The sequence below is a fragment of the Psammomys obesus genome, unplaced genomic scaffold (genome assembly GCF_907164565.1).
Source record: "Psammomys obesus unplaced genomic scaffold, mPsaObe1.curated_primary_1811, whole genome shotgun sequence".
Taxonomy (NCBI): domain Eukaryota; kingdom Metazoa; phylum Chordata; class Mammalia; order Rodentia; family Muridae; genus Psammomys; species Psammomys obesus.
In genome coordinates this window covers 30,225,336-30,242,228 of record NW_026585504.1, presented here as the reverse complement: position 1 = coordinate 30,242,228, position 16,893 = coordinate 30,225,336, and the positions used below count along the sequence as shown (strand labels likewise).

General features: G+C 39.1%; 1 protein-coding gene across 5 annotated transcripts in view; it reads right to left on the bottom strand.

Annotated features, from left to right (window-relative positions):
- The window catches only part of Hipk3 (homeodomain interacting protein kinase 3), a 77,485-nt gene that overhangs the window by 18,424 nt on the left and 42,168 nt on the right, over nucleotides 1-16,893 (bottom strand). For all 5 annotated transcript variants that reach the window (XM_055599514.1, XM_055599538.1, XM_055599532.1 and 2 more), the window contains exon 3: nucleotides 2,325-2,448. In XM_055599514.1, the coding sequence (XP_055455489.1) occupies nucleotides 2,325-2,448 (124 nt within the window). The remainder of the gene's footprint in view (nucleotides 1-2,324; nucleotides 2,449-16,893) is intronic.

The following is a 16,893-nucleotide window of genomic DNA, read 5'->3' as shown; positions in this document are numbered from 1 at the left end:
ATAAATAAATAAATAAATAAATAAATAAATAAATAAATAAATAAATAAGGTGATAAATAAATACATAGATAATGAATAAATAAATAAATAAATAAATGGATGGATAAATAAATGAATAAATAAATAAGCAAGCAAGCAAACCACTTCTCTTCCCTGGGTAGTCCCAGCAGAGGACAGCATGGGCCACCTAGTAAATTCCAAGCCATCCCGGGCTATAGTGTGAAATCTTAGCTCAAAAATAATTTCCTAAGATGAGAACAAAATAAGGGTGCCAGGATTTATTTGCATGTGTGTATTTTTTTAAAATAACTACTTAAAAAACTGGATGAAAATTACAATTATTGGTACATTGTGATAAGGCTTTCTTTAGTTCCTTTGGAAGACCAACATATACACACATAGAGATATGTGTAATATCTGAAAATATTGTTCATCCAAACCAAGTAACACCTGTTCCAAGTTTGGTTTTGTTCCTCTACGCTTGTCTTTAAAAACAAAAACAAAACAAACAAACAAAAACAATTACAGGATTTAGGAAACTTGGGTTTGGGTCGGGCTTCTGTCTTTAAAATTAACCATTGTTCCCTAACAGGCTACTTATTGGAGGTGGGGTGTTGGAGGAGGGAGCACAGTAACTCACCTTTAAAGTTCTGACAAGACTCACATAAGCTGCCCAAGACATGCTGAGTGCACACCCAGAGGACGGCAGCAAGTCAACTTGACATTGCCACTAGATGGCTCCCTGTTGCAAAGGCCTACGCATGTCATAAACTACTCCATAAAGCTCCAAGTTTCTAGCAGCTGACTAGTGGTTTGGTGCTTCAGCATCTTGGAATTACAGGGCTCTACTTAGGCTGCCAAGTCCTTCAGAACTAGCAATAGTTTAGCTGCTGAGTCAAAGTCCAAAGTTGACTAAAAACATACAGGAAAAGAAGCTGTACAGAAATTGTTACATAAACTGTCTTTAGAAGACTTTGGAATACAGAGGAGGCAAAACAAACAATTTTAAAACCTAAGAGAGAAGATTCACTAGTAGAAAGTCACTGTAAATGATGAGATTAATATCAATGATATCATTTCATCTTAATAATAAGTAACATTGAATCATCATAGAAATATTTAAATCACCCTAGAAATATTTAAATCACCCAAATTACTTCTCACATCCTTTTTTTCTAAGTTCATTTTATTTTGAATTATGTGTATTTATGTGACTATGTGTATGTACATGTGTATACAGGTGTCCATGGAGGGCAGGAGTAGTTGCTGGATCTCCAGAGTTGGAATTACAGACATTTGTAAGCCATCTGATGTGGAAGCTAGGAACATAATTCAGGTCCTCTAGAGGAACAGAACATGTCTAAACCACCGAGCCAACATTTCAGCCCCTCACATCCTTTTTGTTATAGAAGATCAACAATAAAAGTCAGAATTAAGGCCAAGCATAGTGGTGTCCACTTTTAATGCCAGCACTTGGGAGGCAGAGGCAGGAGGATCTCTGTGAGTTAATCCCATCCTGGTCTATGCAGTGAGTTCCAGGACAGTCAGGACTACGTGGAGAGAGACCCCATCTCAAAAAAAGAAACAATGTTGAACAGGCCTGTACAAAGTTCTGTATGCCCTAAGACAGGGGTCACACGTTGAAGTGGGGGTGGACTACCTTCTGACACCCTGCCTCAAACAAACAAAAGCTACACACTGTGTTATCCAATATATACGACATATAAGGTGATAATTATTTTACAAAACAAGTCTGAAGTCTGTAGATTGAAACTTAGCTTGTAACAATTTATCTGTGGTAGTTTGAATATGATGTCCCCAAAAAGTGTCCAGCATTTGAACACTTGGTCCCCAGTTGGTGGCTGTTTTGGGAGAATTAGAAGGTATGTGCCCTTGCTGGAGGAAGTATGTCAACAGGGTGGGCTCTGAGTTTTAAAAGACTCTTGCTATTTTGCACAAGCTCTCTTTGCTTCCTGTCTGTGTTTGAGATGTGAGCGCTCAGCTGCAGCTGCAGCCACTTGCAGCTGCTGCCTCTGTTCTGCCATTATGGACTCTGTCTGGAACTGTAAGCCCCAAATAAACTCCTTCTATAAGTTGCCTTGAACATGTTTTATCACAGCACCAGAAAACACAGACATCACTAGAGTATTAGAAAAGGGCTTTTAAGTCAAGATCTAATGCTAAGTGAATTTAAATTCCATAAGATGCTCAGTTTTGACACTTTCTGGAGATTTCCACATCTTGTGTATAAAGAATCAAGCATTGCTCTAAGAGTATATACTCTTATTTTCTACCAATTCAAATCACTGTGACAGTTCTGTTACCTGATCATACTCCAAGGCTCCTGGGTAGAGTGGCCATCCAAGGAATAATTCTGCAATCACACATCCCAATGACCACATGTCTATGGCTTCACAAAATGGCAACCCCAATATAATCTCTGGAGCTCTGAAATAAAAAAAAAAAAAAAATCAGGTTCCTTTTCATTTTAAATTAATTACTTTATTTGACATTCTAAGAAAAGTTCTTGTTTATAGTAATGTCTCTCTAAGAATTCTTCAAACCCTAATTAAGGTGAAGAAACTATAAACACAACAGCACTGTAATGAAGTCTCTTCCCCACAACCCTTTTCCTTCAACAAGGTCTCTGTTAACACTTGAAAAAGAAAACAACATAGACAAGTGACAGAAAAGCTGGCCAAAAAATTAGACATTTGTGACATCAAAAGAACTGAAAACAGGCAGTAAAAGTTAAGACGAAATGAAAACAAAAATATTTCTGGATATACAAGTTGATTTAAACCTTCATATTACTTCAGAACATAACAGTAATGAACAGTCACATAACTAGGGTCATAGCATACTCTTATAGATATTCTTATACATACTACTACAGTATATTCAGTTCTGAAAGTTAAAAGTATAGTATAGGCTAGATAGAAAGCTCAGTAGATAAGAAAACTGCCTGCTCTTCCATAGTTCAATTCCCAGTACCCACATGGCAGTGACAACTGTTGGTCACTCCAGTTCCAGGGTTTCCTATACCTTCTTCTGGCTTCCACCAGCACCAGTCACACATGTGATACACAGACTCATGTGTAGGCAAAACACCAATATACACAGAAATAAACAAGTTTTTAAGTTAATTTTTGAAGTATACTATAAGGCAAAACAATTATATATAAGCACTTAAAACACATATTAGCACTTAAAACACTTCAGTTATTTGAAAAAAATCTATCATTCTCAGATCAGTTCTGCTGCTATCTCATATGACTTTTTTATGAGTCTAGTATGGGAGCAGCCTCTGTCCACTTTCTTAAGAGAACTAGCATGCTATAAGAGTGTCTCCATGCACAGCTGTACAGTTGCAAAGGAACCATGCACACAGTTATCCTGGGTCTATGGGCATAAATGTGTTTAACTTTAAAACAGGCTTATCTTTATAGTCCAAGACTTTCAAGCACAGAACGATGAATATTTTCTCCTAAAAGATTTGAGAATAACTGGTGATGTTGCCATATTCTCTTTTTCCCTATGAACACGGATATTTTCCTGTGCAACCATAATGTAATCACAAACGTGAGAAACTGAGCACAGAACATCTCTTCCATCTAAACCTCAGACTCAGTTGGCCGGTTGTATTAACAATGCCGGGCCAGTTGGAATCTTGGCAGGTAAACAGGCCACCAAACAGGCAAAGTAAGTTCAGTCCCTGGACTCCCACGGGAGGAAGACCTTCTGACCTACACACATGCCCTGTGACACAAGTGCGCACATGTGTGTGCGCACATACACACCCACACATGCACATACAATAAATGTAAATAACATGCACTAATAATGTCCTTTCTGATAAAAGGGACCCAATACAGAACCACATCTTTTAGTCATTTCCAGTGGGGAATGTCTTTGCTTGATTCCTGGCCCTGGCATAAAATACAATCAGTCTCTTACTTGCAGAAATGTCCCTGAGTGTAAATTTGTCAAACGGCCCCACAAAAGCCAATTTATGTTACAAATCCACCATGGAAATGTTGTTTTCTCATTCAGTTTATCAGAGGGCACACAATCTTACTATGTTTCCTTACTAATTTTCATTCTCATCAACTGACTAATGTAATATGTTGTTCTTCCTTTTCCATTGTAATTCACTTATTCTGTAATGTTCCCATTTAAAACCATTTAACTACCTTACTACTTATTAGACATTAGAGCCAGGTGTGTGTGCACTCCTATAAGACTGAGACAGGAACACAAACTGAGGCTGGCTGAGCTTGGAAGGCAAGGCCTTGCTCAAAAAATAAACAACCTTTAAATCTATCCATATTTCCCTCTATGAATACAAATTCATGAATTCCTATTTTACTCAGTGGGTTATAATCTATTGCCATAATTATTTTGATACCAAATTTTCCCAGATTTGGCCACTTGGAACTGCCTCAAAGTACATTCATTCACCATAGCCTCCTACTATCACAGTTCTCTGGCATAACAAGATATTCCAGACTCAGGCCGTTCTTCTCCTCCTACAGCCCTAGAGGCAGCCATTTCTTTTACGAATACCTAGTATTTGTTTTAGTGGGGAATTAGTACTATGAAATATATATTAATGTAATAATAAAAATATAGTATATTAATTTAATCCCCAAGTCCAACACAAATGTGACCAAATTATTTCTATTTGGTGATATGACATTTTTCTTTACTACGTTTTTCAAAATTTTCATAGAATATATTTGGATCCTATTCTTTTCCCACTTCCAGCTCCTCCGAGATCATACCCACACACCCAACTTCTCTCTCTCTCTTAAAACAAACAAACAAAAATGTAAAAACATAGCATGGAGTCTGTTTTATGCTGGTCAACTACTGCACAGAACGTGGCTGACATACCCAGTGTCACTCCAGTGAAGAAAACAGATGTTTCCCTCTTCCAGCCATTATCAGTAATAATCAGCATCTTCGATGGGGATAGGACTCTGTACCCACCATTTTCCTTTCTCAAAGCAGGCAATTATTCTGGCTTGAACTTGTGCAGGTCTTATGCTAACTGTCAGAGTCTCTGTAAGCTCACAGGAGCTCCAACCCTACTGTGTCTGGAAAGCGTTTCCTTGAAGTCATTCACCATGGCATACATTTTCTATGTACATCCTTACATGTAAAAGTGGGAAAGCAACGTGGTAAAGCATCTACACTCCAGATGAACCGACAGAGATACAAGGTTTCTTCTAGCTGGTCTTGCAATAAAAAAATAAACTGTAAGCCAAGCTTGCTGGCTCACAACTGTAACCCACTACTCCAGAGGCTGAAGTGAGGACTAGAAGGAGCTTAACACCAGCCTTGACCATATAGTGAGCTCCAGGTCACTTTGAGCTACAGAGACCCTGTCTCAAAAACCCAAACTTTAAAGCTATACATTATGAGAACAGTACATACTCACTGTAGTAACAAAAAATGTTGCCAATTCCTTCACAAGCTGGGGAAATACGCTTTGGTATAAGCAGGCTTCTGTGCGCACAGATACTACCCAGAAACAAGGCACACATTAAATAAGTCTATTCAACGAGCAGTCCAACCAGACTGGAAGGCTCCCTTTATAAGCAATTACAGTTAGGAGTCCAATGTGAGGCCTACAGCTCCAAAGTTGAGGTTATATGGTAAAAAAGCCTACCTATTTAGAAAATGATGTTTCTTTTTCTGCCATGTGTTTTTTGGCAAATCTATTGATGTTCATTATAAGCAAATACTTTCTATCTTTCTACAAACTTGAAACATTGCTATAAAACATAGCTTAACACTGAAAACTGGTAAGTTGAAAAGAAATTTTCCTCAGTGAAAACAGAATTGAATGGACAGTTGATACAGTACTGGAAGGGAATGCTTGCAATTCTTCAAATAAGAATGCAGTGAAGTAAGCGTCACTCAAAAAAGATGGCTATTTACGGGCACACCTCATTTTTGTTGTTGTTGTTGTTCCATTTTTACCTACTTGTGTAAGTCAAATGTTGTATTACTAGCAAAAGAAACCCAGCCCTGTTAGAGAAAGGGTTGCCTTGGTTTAGGAACTCAGTATGTCCAATTCTGGAAACAGTTATACGTACAGTAGGCAGATATCATAGCTTATCATTGGAAATGCCACTAAACTATGAGTTTGTATTCGTGGCATATTCATCAGGAAAGTATTGAGCTATGGATGTAGTACAACCCTAGAAAGCTTTCCTAGCATGCATGGGATACTGGGGTGCAAGACAGGAAGAGAGTAGGGAGGAAAACTGATCATGAAATGGCTCCCACTAGAATGATTTTACAAGCAGAGATTACGAATACCTGATCTTCATTTCTTTGTGTTAATTAACTACATATAATGCTGATATGGTCGGCTACTTCAGACTTAAGTGCTCATAAGAGCAAAGCCCAGGTCTGATCAAGCTTAAGGCAATGACAATTTCTTAAATATAAAAGTGATGGTTCTGTTAGTAACATCACTAAGTATAATAAAAGACAAGTACTGCTCTGTGCTGCTTCATGAAAATCCAAAAGTGAGAACCTGTATGCTTTCCCTACTTTGAGAGAATAAAGACAACAAAGATACAAAGCACCAACTTATAAAAGAAAAAAAAAAAAAGAAATGGTCAAAAGTAATTACTAATAAAATAGGAGATTTACTAAGTTATTTCACATGCCACACACATGCCCTGTTTAGGCAGCACTCTCCTAAGAACCCCTGAGGAGTTCTGAGACAGTTTTGGAATTGTGCAGCCATTACAGTTTTTAGGACAGAAACATAATGTTCTCAATAACCAATCATATTGACCGTGTCTTAGCTTCATTTCATTAACTCTTGTGCCTAGCTCCAAACTTTGAACATCGACTTTCTCTTTGTACATTTACTTCCCCTGAGTGATCACAACAAATCAACTTCCATTTTTTAGACTGTGTGTGTATGTGGTGTGTGTGTGTGTGTGTGTGTGTGTGTGTGTGTGTGTGTGTGTGTGTATAAAGAGTCTGACTATGTATGTAGCCCTGGCTACCTTAGATTTCACTAAGCAGTCCAGAGTGGCATGGAATTCACAGATATCCATCTGACTCTGCCTCCTCCTAAGTTCTCAGACTAAAGGTTTGAGTCACCACAAACACTTTTTATGTATTATATTCTCAATAATCCTTTTTTTACTGCTAAACAATACAAAACCCTTGCACACATTTTATGTAGCCATTTAACAGGTGATGGGCACTAAATTTTGTACACTTCTTGGCTATTTTTTAAATGATAGACTAAGTACTAACTTAACTCAGCGGTAGAGCACTTGCCTAGTATGTGCAAACCAGGTTTGATGTCCAGCAGAAAAAGAGAAAGGGGAACAGACAAAGGGGAAGACAAAGGAGGAAGAGAGAAAGGCAGGGAATAAGGGGGAGGAGGGCACAGATAAATATAGCCAGTTACCTCGTCAAATGTCCATTAGACATCTCAAACTGAACATACTGAAAAGAATTCTTCTCTCCTCTAACCACTCCCCCACCCTTGCAGCTTTCTCCACCTTGGTTTCTCAGTCCCCAAGCCAAGAAAGTCAAATGTACCTCTTTTCTTTCCCTTCCCACACTCTGCTGGTAAATCTCACTAACTGGCATCAAAATAGATCCAGAAATGACCACGTTACTCCACCTTTGCTGCTCTATGCTCTAACCCAGACTCACATCTTGTTCGGATTACGTCAACCTGTTTCAGTTTCTGTCCCTGTCTTCTCCCACCTATCTCATTATAGCAGCAAGCCGGGTAACACAAACCAGACCACAACATTCCTCTCCCCAGAATCCCCTGTAGAATCCTACCTCAGTGAATTACTCCTCGCAGTTGCCCCCAGACCTCAGCTACCCAGGTAATTTCCTGCCATCCTCCTGTGTGCTCTGAGCTGACTACATTGGCCTAAAAACCTCTTCAAACCTGCTCAAACCATTTCACTTAAGGATACCAAAGAGATGGTTCCAGGCAGAAGGAGCAAGACTTGACTTCCTTCCCTATTTATTCAGTTTAACAGTCACTTTATTACAAAGAGCCTCTCACAACCTTACACAAGAGGAAGTTCCACCAGCCTGTGGCATTTGGCTTTCCTTCTAGATCTTGCTTGGTTGTTCTTTTAATCACTTTCCAGCAACTGATTTATATGTTGGCTCATTATCTCTTTTCCCCTTGCTCCAGCAGACTATGCTTCCACGAAGGCACAGGAACTCGGACTTTTTTGTTTCAATGGTGCAATTTGCTAACACCTACAAGAACACTGCCTGGCACAGAGCAGGTACTCACTATCCACGCAGTGAATTTTATCAAAGCTTTTATAACTCAGGAGACAAGGAACTTTTTTGTGAAATCAAATCTATGAGTTCAACAGGTACATACTAGCCTCCCTGTATTTAAGACATCTTAGTCTTAGAACAGAAACAACCATTTATTGAGAGTTAACAATGGTTCAGGTTCCATGGAAATAATTCAATCACTGTATCATTTAAAGAAAATGTCCTACAAACAAACTGCCACAGTGCTCTTCTACCCCAAGATCAAAACCTCAGGTAAGCAAAATGCTCCACATAAAAGAAGTGCTAGATTGAGTGCAGACAGCCCACACAATCAGGGAAAGTAATAGATTATTGTTTGGGGGTAAGTTTTAAAGTTGTCTGCTATGAAAGGAAGAGAAGAAATGCAGTCTTGTTTTAAACAAGAATGAAAATCCCAACCATTCTATTGTACCAATAAAGACTTGGGAGCCAGATGCTGAGGTGAAAACCTGCTGGCTCAAAGAGGCAGAGAAAGCACACAGCTGATCCTCCTTCTCAGCTCAGGTCTGGATGGAAAAAAACCCAAAAGGCTCACTAAGTCAGCTGACAGCCCAGGAGGAAAAGGCAAAAAACAAAAACAAAAACAAACAAACAAACAAAAAAAAACCAAGGCTAGATCAAAGCCCAAAAAGCTGAGGAACTGAAGCCTAAACCTAAACTAAAACCAGAGCTTAAGCTAAAAAGTCTTTTCACCTTCTCCATGCTGTCTTAAATACCTCTCAACTCAAAGTCCCTCCTACCCTTTAATCTTTGTCAGTTGGTTTCTTGCTCCACCTCTTGACCTTGTCTAACTTCATTAACTCGTTGTTCAGAAAACTCTCGGATTAAAGCTGTGTGCTAGGGCTGACTGAATCACACCATAACCACCTGTTTACAATAAACAGAGAGCTCTCGGATTAAAGGTGTGTGATAGGGCTCAACCACACCAAGCAAGAAACAGGGTTTTATAGTTCACAATGTTGGGGTTCACAACCAGATCAAACACCCTGCAACAATGCAGCACCCAGAATTATATAAAGAATATAGCTTAATTTTTTTAAGATTTGTTTCTATTTTTATGTGTATACATGCATGTCTGTGCAGGTGTGTGTGCATGTGAACACAGGTGTCTGAGGAGGCCAGAGATGCTGGGTTCCCATGGAGCTGGAGGTTCTGGCTATTGTGAGCTCCCAGCAAGGGAATTCTTAACAGCTGAGTGACCTCCAGCCCAGTGCTCAGATTTTTAAAACTGATTCTTTTTTTTCTTATTTATTTATTTTTTTATTTTTTCTTCATTTTTTTATTATTTTTTACACTTTATTCACTTTGTAACCCCTCATAAGCCCCTCCCTCCCCCTTCTTCATGCATACCCCTCCCCAAGTCCACTGATAGGGGAGGTCCTCCTCTCCTTCCATCTGATCTTAGTCTATCAGATCATATCCGGAGTGGCTGCATTGTCATCTTCTGTGGCCTGGTAAGACGGCTCTCCCCTCAGGGGGAGGTGATCAAAGAGCAGGCCTATCAGATTGTGTCCCTCTTCCCATTACTATGGAACCCACTTAGACAATAAACTGCCATGGATTACATCTGCGCAGGGGTTCTAGGTTATCCCCATGCCTGGTACTTGGTTGGAGTATGGGTCTCTGGGAAGACCCTTTTTAAAACTGATTCTTAATCCTCTTTCTCTCATCTTACCAACTTCAAATTATGAAACTAACTCAGAAAAATAGAAAAGCAAACTAACAGAAAACCTAGGTAATGGCCCAAAAATCATTTTTAGTAGCTCTTGATATATAATTCATCATATTTTAGAAAATCTAACTATGAACTGACGTAAATTTTTTTCTGAAAATAGGTCCATAACTTGAGGAGCTACCTACTAAGGTTAGGAATGTAACCTTTTTTTTTTTTTTTTTTTTTTTGATTGCCTGGTATGTAACTTTGTACAATTAGCAAAAGAGAAAGAACCGAGAAAGAAAAAAAGGATGAGAGACTCTTAATACACTAGATAGCTGTTTCCTCTGAGTTTGACATGTCTGTTTACATCATGGGCAAGAGTGACTATAGGAGACCATTGCTTGCCCTGTAGTCATGGATAGAATATACAGCAGATATCCAGGCTTCTGGAAGTAGCCTTTCAACATTCACTCTAGGCCAAGGGCGGGAGGTTGTCCAATCAACTCTTCCTTCATGACATGGCTATAGTAACCTTAGAAGGATTGATGAATGGATTTCCTTTTTCTTTTCTTTTTTTTTTTTTTTTTTTAAGTTTTTCAAGACAGGGTTTCTTTGTGTAGCCCTGGCTGTCCTGTAACTTGCTCTGTAGACCAGGCTGGCCTTGAGCTCAAGAGACCTATCTCCCCCTGTGTCCCAAGTGCTGGCATTAAAAGTGTGCCATCACCACACCCAGCCCTAGAAGAAGCTGTCTAGAAATGGACTAGGGGCTGTGGTGCAGATGCTCAGGAGTTGGCCCATGTCCCTATAATAACCCAGCAAACTCATTAGACCACTATGCTGAATATGACATATTTCTCTCTTCCTGACCTAATTCTCAATTCTTTATTTTTCATATTTTCAAATACATGCATATATATGTAGATATATAATATACTTTGATCATGCTCATTTTCCTATTATCCTCTTTAATACCCCCTCCGACTTCAGGCAAACCTTTTCTTTTCTCAACACTTCCTACTTTCCACTCTATATAAATTATTTAAAGAACATGTAGTTATAAGAGTATCAAGAGCTAGAAATGTATTTAATGCACTCATAACAAAAGCCTGGGTTTATCCTTAAAACTGCAGAAGCAGGCATAGTAGTACTCTCTTGTAATCCCAGCACTCAGGAGGTAGAGGCAGTGGATCAGAAGGTCAAGGTTATCCCCCACACCTAGGGACACTTCAAGGCCAGACTGGAGTATAAGACTCTTGTGTCCAAAAATAAAAAATAAGGAATACACACACACACACACACACACACACACATATATATATATATACACACACACACACACACAGTAACAGAAGTAATAGTAAGTTCTTAACATGATACTATGAATCAGGCAGTAAGTGTCCTACAGCCCTTCTAAGTATTTTAGAAAGTCTTAGCTCCTTTGGCAATCACACAAATCTTTAACAAATGAAGAAACAGGCACTAGAGTACACTCCTTGGCAGGGGCCATGCAGCAGCAAGAAGTGCAGGTGGAGCTCAGCCTTGTCCATATTTTTAAACATTGGTTGTTAGAATAAATAATTCCTAGAATTACTGAGACTATGGAACTTTTCCTGGAAGTTATGCCTCTCAGATCCTATATTCACTACAGCAGAGTAGAGAAACAGAAAAATAAAAGAGACATGTAGGAAAGAAGCCATCCAACCCAGAGCCTCTTAAAGGCCGAGATAATTTCAACATAAAATTTGCCACAGATGGTATTTCTATTTTGGTTGATTTTTTAAAAATTCTTTTCTTTATAGATAGATTTTAAATAATAATGCTAAAATGGGCCAGGTGTATTAGCAAACACCTTTAATCCCAGCACTTGGAAGGCAGACATATGTGGACCTCTGATTTCAAGGCCAGCCTGGTCTACATAATGTAGAATAGCACAGATATATAGTATATATAGTGTGTGTGTATATATATATATATATATATATATAATACTATGTATACTATATATAATAGTATATATACTATTATAATAGTATAATAATATATATACTAGTATATATATAATATAGTATAATATATACTATATAATATAGTATACTTTATATAATAGTATACCATATATAATAGTACACTATTATATAAAGTATACTATATATAATAGTCTATATAGTAAGACTCTGTCTCAAAAACAAACAAAAAAATGTTAAAATTCTTAAAACTAAAGTGTAATTAATAAAAATTAAATAAAAAATTAAAAAAAAATTCTTAAAGCTATATGCATGTAACCTTTGAGTTCAGCCTCACTTTTCCTAGCTCTAGGATTTTCTGGGACTCTCACAAGGAAGACCAAAGCCCCGTTAACAGCCAAATGTCTTGACTTTGTTGTAGCCTAGACACAGTAAAGATCCCTTTGAGCCTTTGTACCTGTTTTTAACTGAAAGGCTTGAAATTCTGTAATGTGCCCTCAGAAACCACCTCAACATTTCACTTGCTAAAAGTTTCTGGAAACCTCTTAAATGATGTAAATTTGAGTCACCAAAATCAGATACGAGGCTGTTGTAAAGACCGTGTGGCCTCCTTGAGAAGTCAATATTTGAGTGTGAACTGTCCCGTCAAAGTGGCTCCTCTCCTCTCCCTACTTAACGCTGGTATCTGAATCTACTTTACAATGTTGTCTTTCCTTGTCACACTACTGTTCAGGGTTAGGACTCACTGCAATCCTCATGCTCAGGGGACCTAAGTGCTGGAATCACAGGCATGAGTCACCACATCTGGCTCAAAATCTTTCAATATGGTCTGGAGAGATGGTTCAGTAGTTAAGAGCATGTATTGTTCTTGAAGAGGACAGAATTCAATTCCCAGCACCCACATCAGGTGCTCACAAGAACATCTAACCCCAATTCTAGGGAATCCAACACTCCTCTGACCTTCTTAGACACATACAATAAATAAATAATAACAAAATATTTTTAAAACCTTTAAATTTACAGAAAAAATTTTAAAAGGCTACACAGCATACAGATAATACCCTGAACCAAATTCCTCAAACATTAACACACTGCCCTATGTGTACTATTCTTCTCTCTCATTGACACACATACAAATACTGTTTTTGAAACACTTGAGACTCAAGTTGTAGATAATAGGCCCTTTTAATTCCAAATGCATCACTTAGTGTATGCTTCCTAAAAACAAGGTTTCCTATTCTGCTATAATGTATATGTCCAAATCAGTAAATTAAGATTAGCACAATAATGTTATTCAAAGCCAGTGCAACACAGTGAGACTGTCTCATAAAGAAAAGGGGGCGCCAGGCACAGTGACACACATCTTTAATCCCAGCACTCAGGAGGCAGAGGCAGGTGGATCTCTGTGCGTTCCAAGGCAGCCAGGGCTACATAGTGCAACTGTCCTGAAAAAATTAAAAAAAAAAAAAAAAAAAAAAAAAAGAGGAAAGAAAGAGGGGGGGGAGAAAGAGAGGAGAAGGAACAGGGAGGGAAGAGAAAGGAAAAAAGAGAAAAAGAAAGGAACTGTTTAAAAAAAAAAAAAAGGAAATGTTTGCTCATCACACCAAATAAGGTTTACCTTCCTAGCAATCAAATTTTAAAAGGGGCTGAAGACACGGCTCGGCAGTTAGGAGCACTGGCTGCTCTTCAGAGGACCTGAGTACCTACATGGAAGTTCACAATCGGTAATGGCAGTTCTGGGGATCCTATGTCTTACACAAAGACCAGGCATGCAAATGTTCACAAGCAAAACACTCATATACATAAAAATAAATAAAGGGGTTTTTTTGTTTTGTTTTGTTTTGTTTTGTTTTTTGTTTTTTAATAAAAGCAAATAAACTAGGCCTAGGGCCAACAAGAAGGCTAGCAGATAATGCCACTTACACCCAAGCCTGAAAATCTGAGTTCAATCCCGGAACCCACATGGCAGAAGCAAAGGTCATACCCTAATAAACATACATACATACATACATACACACACACACACACACACTCTCTCTCTCTCTCTCCTTCTTTTATCCCAGCAGAGGCAGAGGCATTGAGGGCAGCCTGGTCTACATAGTGAGTTTCAGAATAGCCAGGACTATCCATCTATTTATCTCAAAAAGATAAATAGATAATAGATGAAGATAGACAGACAGATAGACAGACAAACAGATGCTTAAAGCTTAAAATTAAAAACCAGTCCCAATGTCACAGGACTAATAATACTAGCTACTCAGGTGGCTAAAGTAGGAGAAACCCAAGTTCTGTCTGACCTACAGCATGACTTCTAAGTCAGTGCGGGCAACTTAGAGAGGCCCTACCACAAAACTAAAAGACACAAAAAGAACTATGTCTCAATTCTATATGTGTTTGTTTGGTATGTGTGAGGTCCTGGATTCAACCCCCGACACTGCAATAAAAACGTATAAACAAGTAAGTACATAACTTCTTTAGTTACTATGTCTAGGCTTAAGCAAGTTAGGCATTTCACTAGCTTTAATTCATTTACAAACAAGGAATGCTGTGTGTTGGATATACCTTGTACCTACAAATGAGACCCCAATGTAAACAGGCCAGCTGGAAGGTAGGCAGCCTCCACCTATGAAAAGACTAATGCTGGTTTGTGAGAGTACATTAATCTCATACAAGAGAACCTGCTCTCACAGAAGGTTGTTATGACAGAGTCAAGGCTGGCCCTCCTCACATCTTGCTGGCACGTATGCCCCTTCTACATGAGGCTGGTTCCTTTTCCACTTTACCGTGCTGTACCACAGTCACACAAGCCCTCCCCACAACTCTGCATCAATGATCTTTCAATATCATCAGCTACCAGAACTGAACAGACAAATAATTGTTCTTAAAAAGTGTCCATCCAAATCAATCTGGCACTATCTCAGACAATTAGGAACAGCGCTTCCTCAAGATCCAGCTATATCATCACTCCTAGGCATATATCCAAAAGATGCTCAAGTACACAACAAGGACATTTGTTCAACCATGTTTGTAGCAGCTTTATTCGTAATAGCCAGAACATGGAAACAACCCAGATGTCCCTCAACAGAGGAATGGATACAGAAATTGTGGTACATTTACACAATGGAATACTACTCAGCAATTAAAAACAAAGAAATTATGAAATTTGCAGGCAAATGGTGGGAACTAGAAAAGATCATCCTGAGTGAGGTATCCCAGAAGCAAAAAGCCACACATGGTATATACTCACTTATAAGTGGATACTAGACCTATAAGATAAGATAGCATAAACATACTAAAATCTGTACACCTAAAGAAACTAAACAAGGAGGAGGACCCAGGGTAAAAAGATCAATCCTTACTTAGAAAGACAAATAGGATGGACATTGGAAGTAGGAGAAAACGAGAAGCAGGATAGAAGCCTACCATAGAGGGCCTCTGAAAGACTCTACATAGCAGTGTATCAAAGCAGATGCTGAGACTCATAACCAAACTTTGGGCAGAGTTCAGGGAATCATATGAAAGAAGAGAAAGTTGGTAAGACCTGGAGAGAACAGAAGCTCCACAAGGACCAAATATATCTGGGCACAGGGGCTTGTCTGAGACTGATTCTCCAACCAGGGACCATGCATGGATATAACTTAGAACCCCCGCTCGGACATAGCCCATGGCAGCTCAGTATCCAAGTGGCTTCCCTAGTAAAGGGAACAGGGACTTTCTCTAGCATGAACTAAGTGGCTGGCTCTTTGACCTCATCAGCCCCCCCGTGGGAGGAGCAGCCTAGCTAAGCCACAGAGGCGGACATTGCAGCCAGTCCTGGTGAGACCTGATAAACTAGGGTCAGATGGAAGGGGAGGAGGACCTGCCCTATCAGTGGACTTAGAGAGGGGCATGGGAGGAGAAGAGGGAGGGAGGGTGGGATTAGGAGGGAATGAGGGAGGGGGTTACAGCTGGAACACAAAGTAAATAAACTGTAATTAATATAAAATTTTTTTTAAAAAAAGTATATAAAAAAAGTGTCCATCCTCTTTACAACATATACCTGGCAGGGGTACACAGCCTTTCCAGACTGTAACAACAGAACCAGGTGCACCAGTGGCATATTAGTAACTCCCTCAACAAAAAACACATAGAAAATTAAGAGTACTAGAGTGACTGCCTCAGTGTTTATGAAAAATAGTGGCACAACAAAAACTTAAGCTAAAGCATAAACCTGGCAAGGAATAAAGTGAACTCTCTACCAACAGTCCAGACAACATTCCTGTGTGCTTTGTCTCCTCTCTAAAAGGAGGAAGTTCTGTAAGACCCCTTAAAGAAATATTCACTGGGTCAGCAGATGGTTCTGCTGGTAAAAGCACTTACAAGCCCGTAAGTAGTGCAGGAAATACCCTACTCCTGAAGGCTGTCTACTGACTTCCACACCTGAGCCATGGTACACAGGCACAACCCCCCCCCCCCACAGTAATTCAAAATAAAATTTAACAAGCACTCAGTGACTATATCCAATTAGATGCAATGCTCCCCAAAATATACTCCAGTGTTTTAAATGAAATTCTCGGATACTAGGTAACCTACAAAATAGCTAACTATTTTAAGCAAGTCCTGAATCCAGACTACTGGGATTCGAGGGAACAATGAAAGCAAGCAGCCTATAAAACATGACCATACCTGAGTTCTTACTAAAACCACCAATCCCCTGAGATAACTGTTCTAACAAATCTTTATCACTGGGAATTATACTATGAGTAAAGGTAATAAAAGGATCCAGTATAAAAGCCAGATAATACACAAACAGCTTGGTGTACAGACTTTCGAGTAGTATGTATGTGGACTGGTTATTTGCACTGGTGGTGCACAAAGTACCAAGAAGTGAATGTGTACATGTGTGAAGGCAGGGGTGTGAAGGCAGGGGCATGTGAAGTCAACCTGGGTGAAGGCAGG